The sequence below is a fragment of the Centrocercus urophasianus genome, unplaced genomic scaffold (genome assembly GCF_019232065.1).
Source record: "Centrocercus urophasianus isolate 14NV4802_14NV808 unplaced genomic scaffold, USGS_Curo_1.0 seq_11, whole genome shotgun sequence".
NCBI classification, from domain to species: Eukaryota; Metazoa; Chordata; class Aves; order Galliformes; family Phasianidae; genus Centrocercus; species Centrocercus urophasianus.
The window spans coordinates 14,804,110-14,832,084 of NW_024884253.1; the positions used below are offsets into that span (position 1 = coordinate 14,804,110).

At 34.5% G+C, this 27,975-nt stretch overlaps 1 protein-coding gene across 3 annotated transcripts in view; it reads left to right on the forward strand.

Moving 5' to 3' along the window:
• CSMD3 (CUB and Sushi multiple domains 3) overlaps window positions 1-27,975 on the forward strand; it is a 525,852-nt gene that overhangs the window by 133,835 nt on the left and 364,042 nt on the right. For all 3 annotated transcript variants that reach the window (XM_042839423.1, XM_042839431.1, XM_042839438.1), the window contains exon 5: window positions 21,164-21,371. In XM_042839423.1, the coding sequence (XP_042695357.1) occupies window positions 21,164-21,371 (208 nt within the window). The remainder of the gene's footprint in view (window positions 1-21,163; window positions 21,372-27,975) is intronic.

Here is a 27,975-nt window from a genome sequence, read left to right on the forward strand (position 1 = left end):
CCCAGGGCCCCATCCAATCTGGCCTTCAACACCTCTAGGGACGAGGCATCCACAATCTCTCTGGACAGCCTGTTTCAGCACCTCACCACTCTCTCTGTAAAGAATTTTCCCCAGCTATCTAATCTAAATCTTCCCTCTGTCAATTTAAAACCATTTCCCCTTGTCCTGCCTGATGATAACAGGCATAAAGAAAGAAAATAACAGGAGAAACAGAGGAGACTAAGGATTCATGGAATGACACTGCAGCAGATGTATTATAGTAAGAGAAGGAAAATATTACGTAATAGTATTTTGAAAAATCCACTATCTGACTTTCAATATAAATCTGGATTCATTTCATAAATTAGGTCTACAGTCCTTGTTTCCCATCCTACCTTTTACAAAATTTCTCAGATGACACTGGATAAGTGTAGGTAAATCCAGGATGACATTACACTCATTGCTTGTGGGTATAAATCTCTCTTTCAGAACTGTAATTTTTAGACAGGTATTTTCCTACCCGATTTTCTGCCTCTTGTCATTCTGTAGGAATTAACAGGAAATACAGGAATGTTGGTCTAAGTACCAGCAGCTAATATATCTATACAAGCCACATTTCTTCAACAGCACAGGATAACTCTTAGGTTACAGATCTGATTTGGTTTTGGTCAGTGAATGAAGAGATTTTACAGCTATTCCAAGCTCCGTTTACTCATAAAACTACAGGTTATTTTGGTTTCAAAATATCTTCCCAAGCTCTTGATTACATACCGGAGCTCATGTAACTTGATTCTCCATTATGAACACTTCCCTGTGCTCCTAACCATATGTATTCTCTGACTATATCTGTGTCTAAGAGCTAGACAAAAAAAGACCTTGTATTCAGAAGTGTTAAACATGCATATCTCTGCATGCTAATTCTGTCTATTTTGTGCTACTGTCTACATGACTTACACATGGTCTGATTTCATTTATCTCTTGATGAAATTTGTTTCAGCCTCATGTGTACCACATTATTTCAATACTATTCGACATTTTGAGTAAAGATGCTATAATGATCTATTAACCAAATAATTTTCTCCCACTCATAAATTCCAACACTACATATTATTTGTCTTATTCCAGCACTAAGGCTTACAGATGTTAGTGATTATGTAGCCCTCCAGTGCCCAAATAAATAAATGTCTAAACTGCAGGTTTTCTCCTCAGGAACTGGCAGGCTTCATAGACTTTGCTGCACTTCATTCATTTTCTGGCTCAACTAGAACATAGAACATCCAGTTGAAAGGCTTTCTAAATGTACACAAACAATTATTTTAATATCTTCCCTTCTTGTCATCCATCATATTTCTGTCTTTCCATCTTTCTAAAGATCAGTTTTCCTTCTTTATTTTTGTATTATTATTTGCATAATGGTCTGTAAGATCCGTGATCTGCATGGTAAAGAGCTTTGCCATCCATATTTACATACATTTTGATCAAGAGCGTTAAATTCACCAGCAACTCCTGAAATATTTACCGAATGAGATTATTTCTGGATAGTGTTCAAGTATCTCTATTAGATGAGGGCTTTCAATTGGTGGATCAATAATACACATAGAAAAATATGTAAAATGTGAAGATAACTATTTGATCATTAGAAACTAACATATTTCTTTGAGTTAAAAATGGCTGTCATACAGCTTGAAAACTGAGGAAAGAATATGGATTGTGGAATGAAAAAACATTTTTCTTTTGAGTTGTGTTTCTTCCTCCTGAGTTATTCACTCATGGAGTTCTGTAGATAAACTGTTCCTGGCTAAGTTTAACATTTGTCATAGTTACCTCCTAAGATTTTGTGTTGTTAAACTACCATTTCAGCTTCATATGAAAAGCTAAAGCAAATCAAAATGAAGATAAATGAGCAGATTAAGTCACAGACATTTCTAGGAGGTAGGTAAATAATCAACACATAATTTTCATGGCCTCTTAACAGTCCTCCCTGTGGCTGCAAATCTTGGTGCAATTTATTTTGTAACACAATAGAAGAAAAAATTCAGTTGACAATATTTAATATGAATAAATATATGATAATCAAAGAAGAACCATGCAAACCAAAGCCTGTTTCAGAATTTGGAAACAAGACCATTTCGCAGAGCTTGCTAGTGCAGGTGTGCATGAGAGTATATCTAATAGATTAATGCATTGAAAGGAGTATTCTCATTGAGTTTCTGTACATAAAGAAAAAAAAATGTCGTGTGCAGAGTGAACACCAGTATGTTATATAACTGGGTTTGATCCAACTAGTGTTTAGGGTTATATATTTATTTTTATTTCCACTGGGTCATGTAGAATATCATGTACTGTATTCTGTGAATTTAACTATTTATTATGATTATTTACTTTGCCTGCAGTTAATTATAATGAAACCTTTGTGCAACTGTAGAAGTGCTACAAGTCAACCTAAAACATTACTTCATCCTCTTCTGTAGGGTAGCTGAATTTTATTTTGCTTTCCTTTTATTTATGAAATGTATCATGTATACTTCTCTGAGGATGTAACTGAGGCTTTATGTAAACAGTGGTTATTCTTAAGAACGCTAAATAAGTTGTTGTTAGATGATAAGGAAGTCTTGCAGTATTTGATCACCAGTCCCCTAAACAATTCCATCCAGCATAAAGGCAATGTTTCCACAAAAGTAACAGCCTTCTCAAAGCTTCCAATAAGTCCAGTCTTTCTTTAGCTGCTACTCATCCCGTTCAACACACTCCCCACCCTTATTTTAGCTAGTTTGTATTGTGTGTGTTTCATTTCAAGTCATGTAGTACATTGAAATATTTCATTCCTTAATTAGAGTACACTTCTTTCCAAAATAAGATATGAAATTCCACAGACCAAATGTTCCATTTTTGTGCTGCTGCCTTCATTTTAGGTAGCTTTACATTAAAGTGAATATTGCTATTTGCTTACAAATCAGCTGCATAATTTGTGAGCTAAGAAGATTTGAGTTACACATGAGGGACACTTCAAATAATGTGGAGATTAAGCAGTGAATAGATGGCTTATTAGGGTGGTATTTTGTGTTGTTTTTCAATCTTTTTGTTTTTTAAAAAATATATGTTATTAACTATGTCATCTTTGTTTTCTGTATGTGTAATTTTTGATTGTTTGAAGCACCTTCAAATTTTCAAACAGGCAACTTACGTTCATCAAGGATACATAGTCACTTTGCTCAGTCAACTTAGGTAGAGTCGCTGTTACACACACAAAAATTCAAAATCCACAGATAATAAGTTCTCATTATTTCAAACATATTTTAAATATTCATTTTTCTGGAGAAGTTTTCTTGTCATTATTATTCATAGAATCATAAAATCACAGAATTGCTCAGCTTAAAGATCATCAAGTCCATCTAACAACCCTCTGCTAAATCATGTCTCTGAGCACCACATCCAAGCGGTTTGTAAACACATCCAGGGATGGTGGACCATCCTCCTCCCTGAGGAGACTATTCCAGTGCTTAACAACCCTTTCCGTAAAGAACTTTTTCCTGATATCCAAATTGAACCTATCCTGGCACAACTTAAGGCCATTACTCTTTGTTCTGTCACCTGTAACCAGGGAGAGGAGATCAACCCCGCTCTCACTGTAAACACCTTTCAGGTATTGAAAGGGAGCAGTAAGGTCTCCCATCAGCTTCCTCTTTCCCAGACTAAACAGCCCCAGTTCCTTTAGTCCGTCCTCATAGAGCATATTCTCCAAGCCCTTCACAAACCTTGTTGCCCTTCTTTGGACCTGCTCCAGCACCTTTCTGTACTGAGGTTCCCAAAACTGAACACATACTCAAGATTTGTTATTTTTTTTAGATATTTTTTCTAATAAGTTTATGCATTTTCAAAAATTTCAGATTCATGGTTCTTAGATATGTTTATTCTGGACTTAGGCACTAGATATTCATTAAACCATTTCAGTAGACTTTCAACACTGTTCAGTATCGCAAAATCACAGAAAGGCCAGGGTTGGAAGGGACCTCAAGGATCATGAATCTCCAACCCCCCTGCCACATGTAGGGCCACCAAATTCCCCATTTAATACTAGACCAGGCTGCCCAGGGCCCCATCCAATCTGGCCTTCAACACCTGTAGGGACAAGGCATTCACAACCTCTCTGGGCAGCCTGTTCCAGTACCTCACCACTCTCTGTGTAAAGAACTTCCACCTACATCCAACCTAAATCTTTCCTTCCTCAACTTAAAACCATTTCCCCTTGTCCTGCAGTTATCAACTCTTTCAAAGAGTTGACTCCCTCCTGTTTATACGCTCCCTTTAGGAATTGAAAGACTGCAATGAGGTCACCCTACAGCCTTCTTTTTTCCAGGCTGAACAAACTCAGCTCCCTCAGCCTGTCTTCATAGGGGAGGTGCTCCAGTCCCTTGATCACCTTTGTGGCCCTCCTCTAGACCCTCCCCAATACCTCCCTATCTCTCCTGTACTGGAGGCTCCACACTTGGACACAATATTACAGATGGGGCCCCACAAGAGCAGAATAGAGGGGGACAATCACCTCCCTGTCCCTGCTGGCCACCCCTCTTTTGATGGAGCCCAGGATACCATTTGCCTTCTGAGCCGCAAGGGCACATTGCTGGCTCGTGTTAAGTTGTTCACCTATCAGGACCCCTAGGTCTTTCTCCACAGGGCTGCTCTCAAGGGCCACTCCTTCCAGTATGTATGGATTCCAGGGTTTCCTCTGGACCAAATGCAAAACTTTACACTTTGCTGTGTTGAGCCTCATCAGGTTCATGTGGGCCCACCTTTCAAGTCTGTTGAGGTCCCTCTGAATGGCATCTCTTCCTTCTACCGTGTCAACTGCACAGTATATTTCCAAGCTTACATTTATATTTGCATTTGTAAATGCTAAGCCAGGTAAGGAATTATCATCACAGTGAGATAAAAAGATTAGAACCTTTTTTAGAAAAGTTTTAAATATTTGTCAGTGTGGTAAATTAAATTTCCTAGTGAGTGGATGTCAAAGTAGTGATTTCGAAGTTCTCATCACTGCAATGTTCATTATCCATGGTAGATTCAGCATTTGCAAATAAAGTAATGAAAACTGAGAAAATTAAGTCAAATTTATAAGTTATTTTAAATAGAAATTTTATTAGAATACAAATAAGTTGAAATATATTGTATGGATTGTTTCTTCGTGGTGTAATATCTTTCCCACTAAAAACGGTGAGAATGAACAAAAGCAGAGAGATGTGAAAACCAGAATACTGAAGGTGAGGGAGGAAAATGACCAGGAGAACTACTATGTTTCTGTCATATTTCTGTTTTAATTCTAGGGGATTTGAAAAAGAAACAGAAAATAAAAAATTAAGTACAAGTTCACTTCTGTGTCATGTTTATGCCATACATGAATTTCTGTAGTTATTAAAGAGTTATTTGAGCCAAACAAAGTGTTCCTTTTCATGGGCTAACATGTTTGTATTTAAGTATTTCTGCTGGGCTCTGAACTATACATATGCAATTGAGTTGTTTGATGACAAGTGGTGGAAAACCATATCTGCAAAAAAATATTGTTTATCTGGGAAAACATTTCAATGAAAGATTCATTGAATAAGAAAGCAGTGAATACAGCATCAAATATATCTTTGTAATGGAAATGACACTGTATTATATGAGCAACAAAAGCTTCTTACTCTATTAGGTTACTTATGAAAAAATACAAGATAAGTATATCTTATTAATGTTGATTCCTTTTACCACCAAAATATTTTTAAATCATTGAATCATAAAATATTTGATGATATTTCTCAAATTATTTAGAAGTTAGGAGGTCTGTTGAATGACCAAAGCTTCCTGAAAGATTAATTTAAATTAGACTATAAATCAGAGTGGTGGTTAGTTAGTTTTGAAAGGGGCAGAATATGAGGGATTATTCCAAGCAATATAGACATCTTCACTAGAGACACCTGTATGCTGAGCTGTCTGAACTATATTTAAGACCACAGGGGAGAACAAAACACTTTTACTCTGTGTTATGTTTTTTGATAAAATAAATCATAGAATCATAACTTGCAAACCTCTGGAAGTTCTAGTTTAACTTTCAGCTCAAAGCAAAATCAACTACATATCTTCCTAAAGGCTACATACAGTCATGTTTTGAGTATCTCCAGGAATGGGGACTCAGAGCCTCTAATCCAGTGTCTGACGTTCCACATGAAAACGTTTTCTTTATACCAAATCTGAATTCATGTGTTTCACCGTTCACTGTTTCTTCTCTTTTCACTCCACTGTAATTAAGACAAACTGGCTCTGTACTTCTCTACTAGCTAATTGAGTACAATAAGATTTTCCCTCTGATTTTCCCTTCTTCAACCTGCATAGATGCAATTCCTTCAGCTTCTCCTTATATCTCATGTGCACCAGCCCCTAAATCGTCTCGGCATCCCACCGAATCACTTCCATATGCCTATGTCCTTCGACTCAACTTATAAATCAGCTATGGTTCATTTTAATGTGCCTATTTGTCATGATTATGAAAACTAGAAAAGCAACTGAAATACAGATGGCTACTATACACATATATGTATCAAAAAACTAGGAGATATATTCAATTCTACATGCTAACTATATTCTGCAGACACAAAGAAAAAGTAAAGAGAAAGAAAATTCTGGAAAATGTATCTTGAAGTACCAGACCATGAACAAGGATCAGCATGAATGAAGACAAAGGACTGTAAAAACATACCCAGAAATTTAACAGTTTTGATCTGTTACCAGAAAATAATGAAAAAAAAAATCATCTCAAAAAAATAGATAAAGAAAAAACCATCCACCCACACACTCAAAAGGTATAGAAAACAAAAATGTATGTTAACAAAACGGACAACGATGCTAATAGGGTATTGATAAAAGGACCGAAGAAGGGCAAAATTGAGGCACAGATAAGGAAATAGAGAATTGTAATGCAATATAAATATCTACAACTGAAAATAATATTAAAAATTTCCAGAATGGTAGTTATTTTTGAAAAAAAAAAAAACAAAAAACCCTACATTTTGGATAGGAACTATATGTCTAAATATCTTTCTCTTCTTTTCCCTCCCAGACAACATATGATTTTATCATCGTATTGAGTGAGCACTGTTTTTCATTTACTATAAGCATTGTATTGTGTTTTTACAAAAAATGCCAATTTGAATGTGGCAAATTCAGTTAAAGATTTTCAGTGTGACATGAGAAAAACACTAAAATTAATCTTTTCCATGCACTAATGGATTGAATGACAAACAATCTAGTCTCAACTGAGACTCTTGTCAGGATTTATTGACTTATTGATTACAGATTGGTATTGTCATAAAAAGTAAAGTTCAAAAAAAAAAAAAAAATCAGCAAGACAAATTTCATAAATCAGCCTCATCCTAAGGAGCTAATGTTAAAAATTTTGAAAAGGTGGAAAAGTCTAACCAAATTCTTATATATTTTTAATCCTACAAAGATTCCTAAATATAGGAAAAAAGTACTGAATATCAAATACATATAAAAAATAATAGAAAAAGAGCAGGTTTTCAGTTTCTTATCCAGTCAGTGCCTTTCTGTATTTGTATGTGCTTAACTGATATTATGATTCTACGTCTGAAATTATTTAGTGGTGTGCCATAGTCTGAGAACTGTACTTAAGATTTTTCATGTTATAACATTTTAATAGTTAAGTCTTTTATCTTTATTTTTTATCATTTCTACAGAAGCAGGAAATTTCCTAAATCAGAGAAAATGGTAGGAAGTAAAGAAAACGTGGTTAAAAAATAGTAGTTATTTGTCTGAGATTACTATAGGTTTATAACCACTTATAAAAACAAATCAGTTTTAGATTATGAGTAATTATTTGAGTTGTAAGAACTGAGTGCTTTTCACAATTTAGACTGTAAAGTTAAAAAATCACTTATTCAGCCACAGCTTTTGCCCTTCAAATACAAGTAAATCAAACCATAGTTTTAAAAGGACTTTTGATGCGATGGTTTAAAAATATAATAATACATGATACAAATATTGAACAAGAGAACTTACAAAACTTGGCTTGATGGAGTTTCTCTTCTGTGGATTTTTGATGCCTAATACTACGATCATATTTACACTACAGTATTTTCTGCAGTAGGAACAGCAATTAATCTCTATCCTGTTTCATGAAAATCTTAGTGATTTTTTTTGAAATATGTCTTTACTGTGAAATTTGATAAAATGAAGCTATAAATTTTGAAATTATTGGAGTGAGAAGAAGCAAGCTGAAATTCATAGCGTTTTGAAACTCAGTTCAGCATCGAGTTTCATTGATGTAGATTGGAGCTTCTATTGGATTGTTTTATACAAGTAATAATATGTGAAATGCTCTTCAAAGTATAATTTTTATGACATCAATTTATGTTATTGTTGAATTATTTTTCTTTTGGATAGTTCATTTTGCAACATAAGGAATTAATTTTGCTTTGATTCTAGCTGTTACACTGACTTCATGATGGAAATAACGTTATGCATTTTATTATATATTGTGTTCCTTTACAGTCATCACTTAATGCAAGTATTCCAACAGTCTGTGAATTTTATGACGTATTTTCTCAGCCATTCTCTTCTTTTTGTTTTACTTTATAGTTTCTGCATTGAAAATGCCCTATAATATACATGGAATTCATACTGTGACAGCAATGATATTACAATATATTTCATTGATATTTTTTAAATATTAAGTTCAGAATATTGACCTAGTTTATTTGTTTGTTTGTTTTCACATAGCTCTAAATACTTCTACCATTTGGTAAATCCTGTGTAATTTCGTTAATTGCAATAGAATTGCAAAATTTATCCATCAGTACACATATTATCCCATCATCTTCATAAGCTTTCTCATATGGCAAGTGTTGAATGAGGAGTGTTGCAATGCAAAAATGTCCATGTGTACATAGCAGGTAACTATATTCTGTTGTTGTGATAATGTTTAGAAAACCAACAAATCAAGCTAAAAGGAGGAAAAAAAATCCCTAGCTCTTTTGCTGACTTCCTATCCGGTGATCTAGTGCAAATTTAGTGACATTGAATTAAGATATCCATACCCTTTCCCTTTTGATATTTATTTCATCCAGACACATAAATACCATGGTTCTATTGTATTTTGATATTTAATTTTCAACATGTTTCAAATAAATAGGGATAGATTATCATGTGTGTTAGCAAGATACTGTAAAATTAGATTTTAATTAGTTTTATCAGGAGAGCACTTTGGCAGCAAAAGTATTTGTTCAACTTCTTGAGTGCCTCAGAAAAGTTATAAACTGAATAAAAATCAGGATATTGCACAGGATTTAAAAAATAGAATTTCTACTTGTGTGTTGAATTGTATTATTTCAATTGAACTATTTCATGCCTGCAATTCAAACTAAAAATAATATGAGCTGGAAGTACAAAACTGAATTTCTATGGATAAGAATCAAAGAAAGGGCTGACAAGGCAGGCATACTAGGTCTGCTGTAGACCATTCAACCAGGATGAAGAGACAGATGAGGTGTTCTACAAGCAACTAGCAGAAGTTGTGTGATTGCCAGACCTTTTCTTCATGGGGGACTTCAACTTCCCTGATATATGCAGGGAATACAAGAAGAAGCAGTCTAGGAGGTTTATAGAGTGTATGGAAGATAACTTCCCTCTGCAGCTGGTGAGGCAGCCTACCAGGGGAGATGTCCTGCTACACCTGCTGTTCACAGAGAGGGTCTGGTGGGAGATGTGGAGGTCATGAACTGTCTTGGACAGAATGACCATGAAATGGTAGAGGATATTTTTTCACAAGTTTCTGTTTGTGTTCTCTGGTCAGATATTGTTCTATGGACAGTGCTAAGGCTAACTACACTCAATACTTTTTCATATTATTCCATTTGCCACAGTTTGCTACAGGGTGTTCGCACTGTGACCAAGCACACGGATAAGATTCACTCACATTGCTCCTTCTTCAATTTGATTAGTCCCAGCTCCCTATTCCTCCCCATATGTCAAGCCTTCCAGTCCTTTAATCATCTGTGTGGGCATTCATTTGATGCTCTCCAGTATGTTCATGACACATGCGCCAGGGAGCCCAGAACTAGATACAGTACTCTAGATACAAAGTAACTGGTGTCCATTAACACCACTTCATATTCCAGCCAACAGTTTAAGGTAAATACTCTTCTCCTCTACTCTGCTCTGGTGAGGCCACATCTTCAGTACTGTGCCTAGATGTGGGATCCTCAATTCAAGAAAGACAGAGAATATCTAGAACATCTAGACAGAGAACATCCAGTGGAGGGCCACAAAAATGATTAGGAGCTGGGGGCATCTCCCTTATGAGGAGAGGCTGAGAGATATGGGATTGTTCAGCCTGGAAAACAGAAAACTGAGAGGGCATCTTATCAATGCCTATAAATATCCAAAGGGGAGTAGTCAAGCGGATGGGGCCAGGCTCTTTTTGGTGGTGTCCTGAAACAGGACAAGGAGCAACAGGTACAAACTTGAACAGGAACACTTGAAGTTCCAGAACATTGGAAAGAACTTCTTTACTTGGAGGGTGACAGCACTGGCACAAGCTGCCCAGAGGCTTTGTGGTTTCTCCTTCTCCAGAAATATTAAAAATCTGTTGACACTTTCCTGAGTAACTTATTCCAAGTAATCTCCTTTAGCCAGGGGTTTGGACTAGATGATCTGTAGAGGTGCCTTCCAGCCCCTATAATTCTATGATTCTGTGATTATAATCTTAATCACTCTCTGAGCCCAGTGTCTCTGACAGTTTTCAATATACTTACTGTTGCTTTATCTAGTCTATACTTTGTCAATTTTTCTATGAAAATGTTGGAAGTCTTGTTAAAGTGAGTATAATATCCATGGTTCTTCAACCACCAAGCCAGTAATATTATTGTAGATTTCTATCTGGCTGGCTCAGCATTTCTTATTAACAAATCACGGCTCACTACTTCCAGTCACTTTTTCATATTTCGAGATGTTTCCCAAAAGGATTTTTGCAAGATGAACAAGAAAAGATTGATCAGCTTGTAGCATTCTGCATCTCTGCTGTATTTCTTGAAGATAGGAGACGCATTTCCTTTCTTCCAGTAGCTCGCCTAGTAACCCCAGCCTTTCAGCTGTGTCTGACAGTGGCGCACAGTGACATTGATTAGTCTCTTGTAGCATTCCATCAGATCCTGAGGAATTGCATATGTCCAGTTCATTCAAATGTTCTCTAGTCTGATCCTCCACCACTGAGATTAATTCTTTATTGCTCTAGATTTTCCCACTGGTCTGGGATTCTTAGATGCAAGTCTCAGTGAGGCAAGAAAAAAGAAACAACCCTCTGGCTTTTTCATGTGCTTGTCACAAAGGCCACCAACTCATTAGCAGAGGACCTGTATCGTCCCTAGTCTCCTTTTGCTGCTGATAAACCTAAGAAAGGCATAACACATCTGTGTTTGGAATTTGTCATTAATGCACTGTAGAAAATTTCTGAGTTCTTGTGATCTGTTCTGTCCTGCCAGTAGATCTTGAGGTTGTTCAAGTCCCCAAGCAAACCAGAACCTGAAAATATGAGGCTTCTTCCAGTTGTCTGAAGGGCACATCTACTTCTACCTCCTTGTCAGATAGTCTCTAGCACTCACCTCATCACCCACACACCTTCTAATCCCATTACATATGCTCTCACCTATCTCATGGTCTTTCTCCTAGGCAGGGCTCCGTGTACTACAGCTGCTCCTTCATATCAAGGTCAGGTTTGTCCTGGTCAGTTTTCATAAATAAGTGTATCTAGCATTCTATTGCAGCCCTCCAGTTGTGGGAGCTATTCACATCTTTCTTACCCAACTGAGATCATAGTTCTGCTAGTTCATTCAGATCTCTGTTTCTCCCTGTTTGTTGTACACATAACTGTCTAAGCATTATGGTACTAAAATGGCAATGTATGACAATATTATTGATATAGTTAATGAGGTTTCTCTCCATTCAGTATGTAATTTGTACTATTATCTCATTAAATCATTAATCAGACCAAAAATAATTTGTCTGCATATATACATATATATATATACATACATATATATATATAATGTTCTCTTTTGTCCATAATATTTTGTGTATAATAATAAACCATCTGGTGGAAGGATGAAAGGAATTGCAGAGATATTTAGATAACAGTAAAGAAATGTAATTGATTTCTACTTGAAAAACTTCTTCATACATCCCTCAAGCAAACTGTTGATACTCTTACTGCAAAACACTTCTGTAGTATAAAAATCTTTTTATTTGAATTCTGACTTCAGTTTTCCAAATTTGAATGTGTCTGTGAACTTTTCAAATGCAAGCAGACTTATATTAAGTTTGATAAATTTTGGCAAACAAGATAAAAGAGCCGTCATGGAAATCTTCATAAACTGGCTGAACCTTCTGAATGGGACATCAAGCCCTGTTTTTCCCTTTTGGCAAAGCACTCATCACAGATCACATTCAGGAATGACAAATGTTAAGGTCTCTGCATAATTAAGTCAGTACAGAAATCTTGACTCTGAAATCCTGAAAATATTCTGTGATACTTAGCCTTTTCATGCTGTGATACATGGTAGCTTAGCTAACATTACAAGAGTAAAGAGATCACAAATGTGCCGCAGAAGTCACATTTCCTGCTAGGTAAAGTGCTAACTAAGGATATACCCTGTTAAATTGTTTTACAAGCCTTAGGATACTGACTGTTTTAGAAAGACTTTTCAACAAATGTTTTCATTTGTATTCAGAGAGATTATTTTTTTTAACAAGAAATTAATTCAGGCAAGACAATGTTTTTCTTGTTTGTTTGTTTATTGCTATTGTTCTTTCTTATCTATAAAGTACTATTAAATTTCTTAGGATGGAAGTTCCATGCTTAGTCTCTATAGGTAACCCATAATGAAATAAATATGTAATTAAACTTTCCAACTAAATTTTCAGTGTCGTAGAATTAACCCAGGTCTTGTCCCCACCTAAAGGATCTGATTGTAGGTTAGATGTTGAAAATAAAAAATAAATTGTAGCAATTGTTTAGCTATTGACGCACACAAATTGGTCCCGTAATTCCTAAATGTGTTAAGACAGATAAATTAAAGTGTGGAAAAATAAGACATATTTTACTATCTTTTCAGAGTCTTCAACACGTTTTAGCAAAACGCATACAGATATGATCATAGTTGTACTGGATTTCCCCTATATGCCTTGACTTTGTGTGGGAAAATAGTCATATTGACTTTAAGGGGAGAATGTAGATTTTATCATTTTCTCTGACTTCGAAGGTAGTGTAAAGTGATTACTGTCAACTTAAGTAAAGGCAGGATCTAGACCCAAGATAATATTTTATAAAGGCACGTGTCTTTCTTTGGCTAAATACATACTTTTCCCTTTGCATAACTCTCAGGTGTATGTTGTTGATGCTCTGAAATATGCTCACTTTTTGGGAGAAGTCATGTAAGGTCATTTTGTAAGATTTCAGTTTGTAATGCTTAAGATGTTTTTGTCAGATAGCTTCTTAAAGGTTAAAATGTGTTCATCGTACAGTTTTGTTGAATACTTTTATTTTATATTCAGAGTTATTTGAGAAACAAGATTATTTTCTAATAGGTATCTGTCAACTTAATTCTAAATTATCTTTTTTTTTTAGGTAACTATAAATTCTGAAGAATTTTAGTTAAGTATTTTTAATTTAAAACAATAATATCAGCAACATGTTGCATCGTAGCAAAATAGACTTAAGTGATTTTTATGATACAGATCAGGAGAAATATAGAACCTACTATATTATTGAAATTTCAATTTTGATTTTATATTACAATTTAATTATAACACAACATTTACAAAATATATATACTTTATTACATTTGTTCAAAAACTTTTTTCCCCTAATTTAACCAATTAGATAATATTTGTCAAAATTGAATTTGGAAGTTGAAATGTCTATGAACTTACTGAGATATTTGCTTCTATTTGGAAGTATAGCTTATGAGATAGTCTGAATGAATTTTAGCTGGAGATGAAGTAAAAAAGCGTTTTGAACAAATCTGTAGAAGTGTTATGTAGTAAGAAATTCAAGGAGAGAGATAGGGCAACATTCAAATTTCAGAAATTATAGAAAGATCTCTGGGTAATCTATTCCACTTCTTGATTCTTGTTATAAAAAGCTTTCCTTTATACTCAGTGTGACCCTCTCTTAGTTCATATCCCTTATCTTGTGTTCTCCATGCACCACTACAAAGAGCTCACTCTGTCACCTCCCTAGGACCTGCTATTAGAGCCCAATAATAACGGCGCCTTTTCACTGAATTCATTCCAGCTTATAAATGTCTTTTATTAGTAGTACTATTATTTATTTATTTATTCATTCTATATATCTAATATAATATATATATATTAATATTATATATATAATTATATAACATATATATTTAATATATATATTAATGTTATATATATTTATTATATATTATATATAATATTAGATAATATAAATATTATATATTTATTTATATATTTTGAGTGGCCAGTGTGGAAATTTGTATGCAACACTCTAGAAATCAGAGAAATGCAACAATCTAGAAATCAGCAGAAACAAAACAGTAAGGGAAGGACTGGAGAATAGACCTTTCCCTTCCACCATGACTCTGAAACTGTCACCTTTCGCTTCTGCTTGCTCTTATTTCGGCAGAGCTCTGCCTTTTCTTGGATTGTAACATCTACCTCCGAAGTCAGAAATGTTTTGATTTTCCATGGTATATTACGGTTCTGTGCCTTCACATTCCTAGATCCCAGTCTTCACCTACATTCATGAAGGCTCCTGGTGGGTCTTTCACATCCTGCTTGCTGCACTCCAAAGGACAGTCTAGTTCATTCCGCTACTTGCGGGCTAGTGGGCGGCAAGGGGAGAGCCACCTCTTCTTCCCCCCAGGCAACATTAATGGCCTCAGTAAGCTGAAGCACAGACAGAATGGAAAGTACTATAGTGGGCATGTAGACCCTATTCTAAGAATCTAACAATCTACTGTCCATCAACATAGAAGTTTAATTACTCATTCAGGTGTCCCTTTTCCTGTGTCCTGCTTTTCCTGAGGGAACTGCCACCGTTTGCGATCAGTGCAGCCTGTGGAGGCTGTAGCAGTGCCTTAGGTTGGTGCCATTCCTTGCAGAACCAGCTGGGAACCATGGCTGCCTCCCTAGCAGGTTACCCCCACGCTCTCTTGTCAGTTCTACCCAGTACAGATCTGCAGGAGGCAAAAATTTTGTGAGCACTGGTAGTGTAACATAGCTCATTTTTGAGGTTCTGCTTCAGAAGGTTAGAAGACTATTTATTCCATTGAATTTTTTCAGGAGCAGCTTAAGCTCCTAAGATTCCTCACTTTTTTAGCTATTACATGATTTTTTTGCTGTCTGTCAAATCTGCATAAATTTTACAGCTATACTGAACATAGAAGTGGAAAATGAAGGATTTGAATATGTGAATCATGTCAATTTATAATCATCCTCAGGTTTATTTGAGATCTAAAATCTCTGAGCTGTTCATGTCACAGCAGTAAGCCAAAGCAAATGAGACTTCACTATGTCCTCAGGAGTCATTTTATGTCCCTATCCTCCAAAGCTGGACGAATCTTATTTAAGTCATTAATGACAAATCTTTAGCAAAACTGTCCTTGAGATTTTCAGTTGAAGGGTGTGTAGTAATTATTTCACTGAAATTGCTGAAGACAGTAAGAATATTCTGTAATTTATAGGAAATGACCAGATTTTTTCTTTTTATTATGGCAAGTTTAAAGAAAAGCTAACATATGAATGTTTCTACATTTGTTTATACATCTTCATTTTTCATTTTATATGGTCCCTTTAGAATATATCACAATATTAAATGGAAGTAAATGTAATATGCTTTATACTGCATTTGCTATTATCTCTGCTTTAAAGACCAAATAATTAATTCCCTGCTCTGAACATCAGAATGTGACAGGATTTTCTAGAATAAATTAAGCTTTCTTTAATGAGTCAAAAGTGCCATTGACAAAAGGCTTGCTAACTTGCTGATGAAGTCTTTAAAGTAGGTTTCTCCATGCTGGTGACCAAAGCATGGAAGCGCATGGAGTTGCAGGGGACAGGGGAAGAATATGAGAAGCAAAAAAATATGGGGATTTCTCAAAATGAAGGTAGTGGGGTGACCATAGGTGCTGCCTGTGCATAAACATGCGGAGTGTGTAAACTCATATGAAAACTCAAATCTGTAACACATATGGCCTTCGTGGTCTAGTGGTTGGTTGGTGACCCTGCACATAGCAGGGGGTTTGAAACTAAATTATCACTGTGGTCTTTTTCAGCCCAGGCCATTCTATGGTTCTATGATTCTATGACACTATTAAATCACATAATTCCAGTGGGCACAATGAGAGCCCTGGAGTAGATGGGCACAGATCAAGAAAGAAAGGGAAGGAATTAAAGGAGAAGGCTGTGTGGTATGTGCAAAGAAGTACCATTTACTAGACAGAATACAACTGAAAATGGGACTGCCTGGGAACTTCTTAAAAGTACTTTTGTAACTGTGTAATTTATTACTGCGCTTATTTTCTAAATTCATTGGTCATTATACAGCAGACTTTTAAACTGACCTAACTTCTACAGGTGGCTTTGTATTTCAGCATATTAATCTTCCTTTCTCCTGCTGATCTGCTGTGAAGAAACTTATTAAGAAACTCATTCTATGATGGCTTTTATGAAAGCTGTATATAGCGTGGTGAAAAGTGCAAAGCTAGAGTGAAAATACAGACATTGGATTGAACACTGGCCAAGTGTGACATTGGAAATTTGTGAAAGTTGCTGATGTATAAACAAGCAAATTCAGCCTGGTGGAAAATTAAGTTCAAAATATTTTACAAAGTGGATCTGTAAAAACAATCTGAATGTATGGATAAACAAGCAAACTCAGCCAGGTGGAAAATTAAGTTAAAAATACATTACAAAGTGGATCTGTAAAAACAATCTGAATGTATATACACTTAGAAAAGGTAGAGTATTAAGCAAAAAATGCATGTGTAATAATACTCAAATAAAGACAATTTTAAGCTTCATCAATTAAAATTCTAACTAATGTATCTGCAATGATTAAGACATCAATAATAAGAGCCTATTGAATACTTAAAAAAAAAAACAAAACAACCAAGAACATAAATGATCACTGTATTTTGAGCCAACCTCTGGCAAATTGTCAGGAGAAACTGAAAGGATCCTTGGAAGGCAAAAACACCTTCTGACTCAGAAATATTCATGGAAGTTGAGTTATAGCTAAGACAGTGTGCAGATTTTTTTAATGTACAGATAATGATGTTTGCTTTCTCATGCTAAGGTATTTACAGCCTGAAGAAGATATTCTCATTCTCTTTGAATCTGAATAGCGATTACAAATATTATTTAGAAAACTCTGGTAGAATTCCATAACAAAACCTTCCTTTTCCTGTCAGAAATTTTTATTGCAGTTGAAGAGTTGTGATTCTCAAAAAATATAAAAAATTTTATTTCCATAATTATACATATTTCCATCAAATAATCTTGTTTCCAGAAAGAGGTGAAAACAATAGCTTTCATTTAGAAAAATCTCAAAATCTTTAGAATTATACTTATTCTTAATGTCTGATAAATACTGTATCATAGATTGAAGAGTGGCATTTTTTAGGATCCCTGTCAGAAATCTTAGCTGTGAAAGACGGAGAATTTGAGGCATCATTTGGACTTGAAATACAATTATTTAGGTAGGTAGAGCTTTTCTTGACAATTCCATATGTGTGTACGCTGCGTAGAAACAAGTATTAAACTAAATTAATGGAATCGGGATTTATTTAATTTGGAATGTTGTATTCTCTATATTGTGTAGCCCACACCCCTGGCTAATGCTAATGGGTATACAATGTATTTTTGAAGCCATTCTGCAAGAATGGCTCTTTATTATGAGCATTTTATTATTCTTTTTTTCTTAGAATTAGTTAAGATAGGTGGAAGGATCTTTTAGTCTACATTCATCGCAAATGACTCAGCTTTTCATGTAGCAGGTTCTGTATCCTCAAGTTTCTCTTTATTCTAATTATTTCCCTTTTAACTATCAGAAATGTTGTAGGCTAATAACACTATGGACATTAGCTACGCTGAGTTTCAGTGTATGACGTACTAATCTTAGAGTTATCTTGGTGAAGAGAAAGTAGAAATAACAGTACATTGGAAGTCAGAATCACAGTATACAGGAACTGTAATGTATCTTCTCAGCTTTTCTTAATATATTCCTTCTAGTGTCTCAACTTCCTCAAAACTTTTATTGTAAAGATCGTCATTTATACTAGGAAAGCTGATACTCTCTTTCTTAGATTACTTTAAAGATTAGATAACAGATGTCAATCACTCTGTGAAGAGTTGAGTTAAGCACTGACGTTCAACCATTCAAGGCACTATAAGTATCTAGATAGATTAGATGACATGATGGGTTGTGTGCTGAATTTAAACTTTATTTATCATGCAATCTCATTTAACTGTCACTGAAATCAGTGAATTTGCATGGCTGATAAATTTTTCTGAAATCTTTGATCATCTGTCTTCTTGATAATTAGTTAAAAGTTTATGTAACTTTATTGTGAATATCACCAAACCTACAAGAATAAGCAGAAAATTAAAATTAAATAAGACAAGGCTAACTCAAGAAATATATTTTCAAAATGTATTATGAAAAAGGAACTATGGACAGTATATAGGGAAGATTATCATGAGTACTGAAAATAAAATATAAAATTTTATAAAATTAATTTTCACCAGAAATTATACAAATGTTTATCCATTTTTTCTGATATTCATTTAAGCATAAAAAATGGTGTGTATCTACACATTATATATGTGTATATATAATTTAAAACCTGTGTATGCACAATAATCAGCTGAAAAAATCTTTATATTCTTATAATCTTCACTTACATCATAATATTAGAGATACTCCCTCTGCATAAAAGCCCTCATGTATATTCAAATATGGATCTTATTTGAATTCTTAATACCTTGAAAAGCTTTTCTAAGCCAAGTTCCCACTTGCTTATCACTTTGAAAAATCTTCCCCTTCCTGCATATGTTTAAGATCAGAGTATGTATGCAAAAATTACATCTTGGCACTGTGCAATTTTTTTGCGTTTCTTGTAATTTTGTTGGTTATATAGATTTTTCAAATATGTTGCAAAATAAATTTAATTTGATTTTTAGAAAATACAGAGTGGATATCTTAAAAGTGGATTTTTTCTCTGTTTTTTTTTGCACTGCCATGGGCAGCCTGGTCTAATATTAAATGTGGAGGTTGGTGGCCCTGCCTGTGGTGGGGGGGAGTTGGAGTTTTTCAGTCCTTGAGGTCCCTTCCAACCCTGGCCATTCTGTGATTCTGTGATTCAGTCTGACAGGAAGAAATTCCAGAGTCTCTAGTCTTATCTGATGCTCTGAATCTTCTTTTTTAGCTTGTTACATGAGCTGAAAAACTATGTACTACTGTTTGTTTCCAGATTGCATAAGTTTTATCATTTATCTACAAAAATTAAAAATATCTTTCATATCAGCATATGATAAAACCATTGAATCAGTATTTACAATTAATGTGAAGATCTTTCATTTAGTGTGCATTTTACACATTGTTTTAATTGAAATTTTACTTCAGGGAAGTAATAATTAAAAACGATTTTCCCAATGCTTCTCAATGCGTAAAACCAAAACTTCATTATTACCTTTTAGATAGTGCTCTATTCCTATCACAGTAAATTATCTGAGAGCGCATTCTAATGAGATTCCTCAATTATGATGCACTTAATGGATGCTAAAAGCACTGGCAATTACTAAGATTTTCTTTAAGTTGTCCATGTGTTCATGTAATAACTTAGCAGAACTTTTAAGAGACAAAGCCTGGCATTTTAAACTCCAAAAATATTGTAATTTAAGGCTCTTGTTACAGTCATTAAGTATTTTCTTCTCCTTAGTTTTGAGTCATTATGTGTGTCAGAATTCTTTAAAGCTGTCGTTCTTTGATGCTATAATTTTGAAAATAATAATAATAATAACAATAACCTTGCCTTTAATTTTTCAGTAATATTGGCAATTTATTTCAGGCTATATGGCATATTATATTGATGTTAGCACTCTAATTAAGCAGAAGCAAAAATTAATTTTCAGATGCACTTCAGATGTTTGGATAATAAACTGAACAAGTGAGATAAAAATGTGATATCTTCATTTAATAAAAAAAAAGAATTTCAATATAAATTACTTATTAATACCACACTTGTGATCACTTTTATTAATTCACAGAAATACTTTTGGCATAAAATGCTATCATACCATTGATCTAAAAGATCAATAGTCACAATATCTGTCATTTTCTCTTACCTTACAAAAGAAAGAAATCTCTGAATCACTATGCGTGTGTTGTTTTCTCATGGAATTAGTTCTGTTGACGTTAGAACTGATTTTGTAAATGTATAAGATTTACCTACTTTATTCAGCATAATACTGAACTTTAGATGGAACTTCATTGTGAAAAATATTCTTCCTATGGCAATATTTGAGATAAACGATCTATTTAAAAAAAAAAAAAAAAAAAAAAAAAATCCCATTGAAATGCCTCTGTACACATTTGATTTATGAAATTGTGCACATGGCATCTGGGAAATAACCCATGAAATGCTTTAGTTTGCAAAATAAATCTGATCGGCTACTCAAATGTCTTGTCATAAAAATGCAATTACCGTAAGTTGGGTATGATTCTCAGGTCTCTTTCAGTATAATGTGACTACTGCATATCATGCGTCAGACTGCATGTTAAACTCAATTTGCTTTAGGAAAACATTCTTAGTTAAAACAAAAGCAGAAATTGTTGTATCTTTATATGCTATTGTAAAGTGAATGGAATTCTGCCAATCAAATAATAGAAAGTAGATTGTAAAAATATGTGATGATGCTACTAAAATCATATTGGAGTTAGTGAAATCTGAAGAAATTCCTCATTAGCATCATAGTTTTACAGCAGCATTTCAAGTCAAATGTTAAAAAATGAACTGATCATCTAAAAGTTAGCGAAATTTTATTCTCTGCAAGAAAAGGGCTATTTTAATGACTTTTTTTTTTTTTTTTTTTACAGCTGAGGATGCATGTGGAGGAACTATGAGAGGATCCAGTGGTATCATTTCAAGCCCCAATTTTCCTAATGAATATCATAATAATGCAGATTGCACATGGACAATTGTGGCAGAGCCTGGGGATACTATCTCACTCATATTTACAGATTTCCAAATGGAAGAAAAATACGATTATTTGGAAGTAGAAGGTTCTGAACCACCTGCAATATGGTAAGTCAGAAACTGTAATTTTCATTTGTTAAAAAAAAAAAAAAAAAAAAAAAAGGATATGTGGAAGGATGACTTGTGGTTTTTGCTTTTCTCAGTATATCAGGCATTCTTAAAGTTAAGAAAGATCAACCAAAACAAAAGACAGTTGTTACTATGAATATACTGATATACAATATATATACAGGGATTCTAATTGCAGCTGTAAAGTAATTCTAAAATATATTCAAAGACTTTCATCAAGATGAAAGTCACTGTAGACTCTTTCACCTCAGTTTCTATGAGTCTAACTATTCAATTAGTGAAACCTTCAGGGAATTTAATGATGTTGAGGCTTTTCTGCACAGAGCTTGAGAAAATCGCATTGATCACAACCGTTAGTCACAGTCCTCTCAGGATGAGTGTCTGCAGAGAGAATTGCATGTGTAGTCCCACTATATAGTGTGGTGAGTATAGGGCCATTCTTACAATCATCTGCACAGTTTCATCCTGATCTGCGAGATACAAGGTGCTGGATAGCTGTAGCATTTGTTGCTTCTTTGGGTTTTTATTTTTGTTGTTGTTGTTTGCTTGTTTGTTTTCATTTTGTGCTAATTTCAGATACACTGCCAGGATTTCTATTTGTTGACTTTGCAAAAGTAGCAATGTTTTTCCCAGGCAGATTTTGCAATTCTTGATCTCATTGTAACTGCACTGTATGAAACAAGTTGATGAAATAAAACATTAAAAATCTCTTTCAAGGTCAGACTCTGTTTACTGGAAAAAATAAATGATACAATAAATGATATATTCCGTAGTTTTCTGGCCTTGTAGTTTTAAGGCACCAGCCCCATACTGTTTTGAAGACATGTGAATATGAAAAATTCTTGTGTTTGTTATTTTGGCTCAGATATACTACCAGATCACAAAGAGGACATGTACAGAACCATAAATCTTAAGTTGTTAATTGGATAACAAAGCAGTATGAGGGCTATGCATAACAGATAGATGGATTTGCATAACAGGCAATTGGCTTGTCCTGTTAAAGTAAGTAGAGCTTTGTTTTCTTATTTAGAAAAAAAGAAATTAAAATACAAACTCAATAAGCTAAATTATTTTAAATTTTATAATAAGAAAATAGATTAAACAATTATATTATTTTGAAGACAAATCTAAATTTCTACAGATAATGCTTATGAATTATATTCCTTACAATCTCAGTGTATTGTAGAAGTCTGTACACTGTGTATCAGCTTTACTGAATCATCTTCCATAGAGTTAATTCATATTGCCTCCTACGTAGTTAATTACCTATATTAGAATATTACTGAATTGCCATTGACTTCAAAAGGCTAAACTGAAATCTTTTCAACAAGATGTCAACTAAACAAATTTTAAACAATTAATTACAATAATTATTAGTGAACTAGCATATAGACAATATGAATCACTTGATTAGCTAAATTTGGATTTGATATTTCTTGAATATATTTTGTATATTCAGTCATGAACTTCAAAGATCTGCTTTTTTCTGAAAATGGCTTTGGCAGTATTGAAATGATACAATAAGGTTATTTATAAATGGAAGTTCTCATTATCTATTTACAAATTAAAAAAATGACATTCTAATTTAATAATTGGTTATGTAGAGGAGCAGATTGAGACCAGAGAGCACGTGACATTTTTTGTTTTGGATTGATATTTTTTTTCCCTATCATTTATATTCTCCAAATTAGACTTACATTTCGTTTTGAAAACACATACCCCCCCATATACTGGGAAAAATAGATTTGGAGAGCTTAATAAACAAACATTTCTAAATTGGATTTACACTGGTCATCTTTTATATCCCCTTAAAATATAGCTGGGGGTTTAGTTCAACACAGTCTCCTTTGTAAAGACTGCCTAGTAGAATAGTGTTAAAACTAAAACAAGGCTCTTGATCTTTCATTGTGGAAAGCAAAGTGACTTGTAAAATTACCTTATAATTTAATCTTACTGGTTGGTATTATTTCTGAATCATGCCTTAGATATTTTGTTGCTTTACATGACTATTATACCAACTGTTTAAAAAAAAAAAAAAAAAAAAAAAAAAAAAAAAGTATTATCTTTCTGTACATCTAATTTCATAAGGGAAGTCCTACTTCCTGTTTCTAAGTAAAATAAGTGAACTAGATAGTCAGTAGTTATCCACAGTAAATGATTAGGAATTCTTCAGGAAGTACTAACTGTCATCTTTTTGTCAGTCGTTACATTATTTCAATTACGCCAAGTATGTTCTTTAAGAAAATCTCGATAGACCATTTTCATTAAGTATTGCAAAAAAATTATGTAAATACTCTTCAGGGCTTTTTTTCTGTCTGATCTCAGTGGCTGACCCTGACATTTGATAATTTGAAGGAATGTGACTTTTTTCGTGCTGGAAGTGAAACTGAGAGTAAATAATTTACTCCATACAACTATTTTTTCCCCCTTTTTTCCTCAACAAAACAGAAACTCAAATGAGGTATAATGAAACACTGCTTTCTACTTAAATGAAAAATTAAGAGTTTTAAACAGCCATTGATGAAGAAAAGTATCGATTTTATTGTGGGATAATTTATCCAGCATATGGAATCTTGGAGTTAAATGACTATCTGAACAAATAGGAGGTTATTTATGATGGTGTCTGAGATAGTTAAAATGTTTCAATCTCTTATTCTGTTATTGTTAACTTTTAATGAAGTACTTCCTATTCAATCGTTTAAAAAATGGAATACTCTAACTTGGACGTAGTTATCCTTGTTCCCAGTGTGTAATCTAGCCCAAATTCTGAAGACAACTGTTAAAACTAATTCAATTGTATAGACATCATGGTAGAACCTCACTGCCAGAATGTTCTGTAATGATGTGCTTAGAGAGAAGTCTTCATGAAAGATGATAAGGATGGAAAATTTCACATTGTCCTCAAAAAGGCTTTAGAATCATAGAATCATAGACTTCTTAGACTTGGAGTAGACCTGTAATCTAGTCCAACTCCCCTGTAATAAACAGGGACACCAGATTTACATCAAGTTGCCCAGGGCCTTATTCAGCCTTGCCTTGAAAGTCTCCAGGGATGGAGCATCGACCACAACATTAGGTAACTTGTTCCAGTGTTCACCACCCTCACTGAAATATTTTTTTCTTATATCTAACAAAAATCTACCCTCACTGAGTTTGAAGTCATTTCCCCTTGTTCTATCATCATAGACTCTGCTAAAGAGTCTGTCCCCTGCTTTCCTCCTTTAGATGCTGAAAGACTATCAGTTCACCTCACAGCTTTCTGTTCTTCAGGCTAAACAGCCCCAGCACTCTCAGACTATCCTCGTATGAAAGGTGTTCCATTTTGGGTATCATTTTTGTGGCCTTTCTCTGGATATGCTCCAACAGGTCTATGTATCTCCTGTACTTAGGACTCCATATCTGGACACAGTATCACAGGTGAGGCCTCACCACGGCAGGGTCACCTCTCTCAACCTGCTGACCATGTTTCTTAGGATGCAGCCCAGGGTATGGTTGGCTTTCTGGGCTGTGAGGGCACATTTCTCACTCAGGTCCAGCTTTCCATCCACCAGTACCCCAGGTCTTTTTTGGCAGGACTGTGTTCAATTCTTTCATATCCTAGCTTGTATTGGTAGTGAAGATTGCCTCAGCTCAGTTGCAAGATCTTGAGTCTTGATTTGTTGAACCTCATGAAGTTCACCTGGGTCCATTGCTCAATCTGTCTAGATCCCTCTGAATGGCATCCTGTACCTGTGTTGTGTTGACTGTGCCTAACAGCTTGGTGTCATTGACAAACTTACTAAGGATGCACTTGAGCTCACTATCAGTGTCACCAATGTTGAAGAGTATTGGTCCCAACACTGACCCCTGGGGGACATCACTCATCACCGATCTCCACCAGACACTGAGCCAGTGGCCGCCTCTCTCTGAACTCAATCCTGCAGCCAGTTCTTTGTCCATTGAACAATCCACTCATCAAAATCCATATCTTCTCTGTTTGGAGAGAAGGATGTTGCGAGCTACCATTTCAAAGGCTTTACTGAAGTTGAGATAGATGACATCAGACTCTTTCCTTGTCCCCTAATGCAATTACATCATCATAGAAGGTCACTAGTTGCTCTTCCTTGTCCCTTAGCATAGCTTCCAGGAGGATCTGTTCCATGATCTTTCCACCTCTTAAATCTGTATCTTCTGTTTTTACCAACTTAATTTATTTATTGTTGAAAAACAAATAGGCATTTTTTCCTTCTACACGCTTGGAGAGTTTGGGTATTACAAGAAGATTCTGCAAAGATATTAGACTTAATTGAACTTAAAATTATGATTAAGTTTGAATGATTAAATACATTTTTTCATGGTCTTTCTGTAAAGTGATTTCTATTTCCAATAAAAAGTAATGATGTCATAAAATACAAGCTTAGAGCTCTCATCCAGAGAATTACTGCAATAATCTGAATAAGAATCGCCTTTTTTTATTTTATTTTATTTTATTTTTTTCTAGAGAGCATATAATTATGCAACTCTTTCATTATTTTGTAACATGGAGATGAACATTACTGCAGAGATGCTTGAGAGTGTAGCAGTAACTCAAATATATGTCTGCTTTGACAAAAAAACAAAATATGTATTTGTTGTCATCTCTGTTCTGTCTGGATGAGGGTGTGCTTACGAGGATATCTTTGCATACTACTTTAGCATTTGATCCACCACTGGAATGTTCATACAAAATAGTAAGACTTATAATTTTTCGGTTCTTTAATAGAAAATTGAAATAAGATGCAATTGTTCTTTCTAAAGCAAAATAGCTCAGTTTTATTATTCCAATAGTGTATTTTTCAGAACTTCAAAGCATTTCTTATTTAATTTTCCTAAAATGCAAGGGATGCTTAGAATTTCTTACAGTAAATTGAAATATTAATCTGTCTAAACCAGTACTCTGTATTTGGTTTTATCCAAAGTATTGTCATTTTGTGTAGAAAAATAGATACAGCCAATGAAAAATGAAATATACCAGATGAAAATGTGGCAACAGCAAAACAGTTTCTGTTCTGAAATATGTTTAGATATTTCATTGTTTGATATTGCGTATTTTATAGATTATATTAATTTCCTTAAAATAACCAGTTACAAAAAAAAAAAAATAGTTAAAAATTAAAAATTAAAAAATATTGCAACATAAATTTTTTCTTTGTTTGTTTTTCCAAAGGAAACATCTTTTATTTTTTTTTTTTTACATTAGTTTTTAATGTAAAAAAACTGTTCTGTGGAGAATGAAATGCTGTATTCTTAAGCTCTGTCCCTTAGTTCTGATACACAAAAAAACAACATCTAGCTCGCACCTTAACACTGCCTTCTGAATTATATGGATGAGCACCAATAGGAATACAAAAAAATAGTCTTCCTTAGTGTTCCCAACTTGGGCTCTATGCGGAAAAAATTGCACTCAATTACATTCATCAACATTTGCTGAACATTTATGGAGACGAAATGGTAGATGTTAACACAGGGAGGTGATGGGTGATGTGTTTCAGCAGAAGTAGAGGCAACATGAAAGAAAAACCATGTTCTGGATGGGCATGCACAGCTGTCATGCAACAGAATGAAGTGTCTCAATTAGTTCATCAACACAAATTTGGTGGATTACAATCAGGAACTGTGTACGGAGCTGATTCAGCTTCAGTATGTTCGGAACTATGGTGACATCATTGGAATATCACAAAGTTTGCAACAGGTGGGTTCCATGAATGCTTACATTGGAACAGAAAGAACAACATATACAAGTTTGTCAGGACTTACTAAACCAGTATAGGGATGAAGACGACAGTTTCCTGGATCACATCATTATTGGTGACAAGACATGTTGTCACTACAAGAGGCTGGAGTCAAAATGGCAGTCCATGGAGTGATGACGTGAACTCCTTGTCAGATAAAAGGTTAAGACACTGTCCTCAGAGGGTAAGGTGATATGCACTGTTTTTCTGGATAGGAAAGGAATGATTCTTCTCCATTTTCTGAAATGTGGACGAACCATCGTGACTTTGACTAAGCTGAAGGCTTGAACTTCCAGAGTCAGTCCACAGAAGAGAACAACCTTTCTCTTGCAGCATGATAACACCAGGCTCCACATCAGTTTCAAGACTGTGGAATACATTGGCAGTCTTGGCTGCACTGTCCTACCACATGTACTGTGTAGTTTAGGCTTGGCACCTTCTGACTTCCATCTGTTTGGCTAATGAAAGATGGACTGTGGGGGAAATATATCCCTGGCAACAACACCATCATAGAAGCTGTAAAACAGAAGTCAACCTCCATGAGTGTAGATTTTTATGAGTGTGGCGTTTGCTCTTTTTCATAACTGGTGAAAATGCATAGCTAAATGTGGTGAATGTGATGAAAAATTGTGTTTTGTAGTGGAAAATTTGCTCTATCAAATAGTATTAATGTGTTTTTGAATCCATTGTAATTTCCATGAAAATACTTAAGAAGTACCACTCTCAGAGTTACCTACATATCTGTAAATATATTATCTGAGCTTTTGAGCTTTATGCCTTCATATGCATATACATATACATATACATATACATATACATATACATATACATAT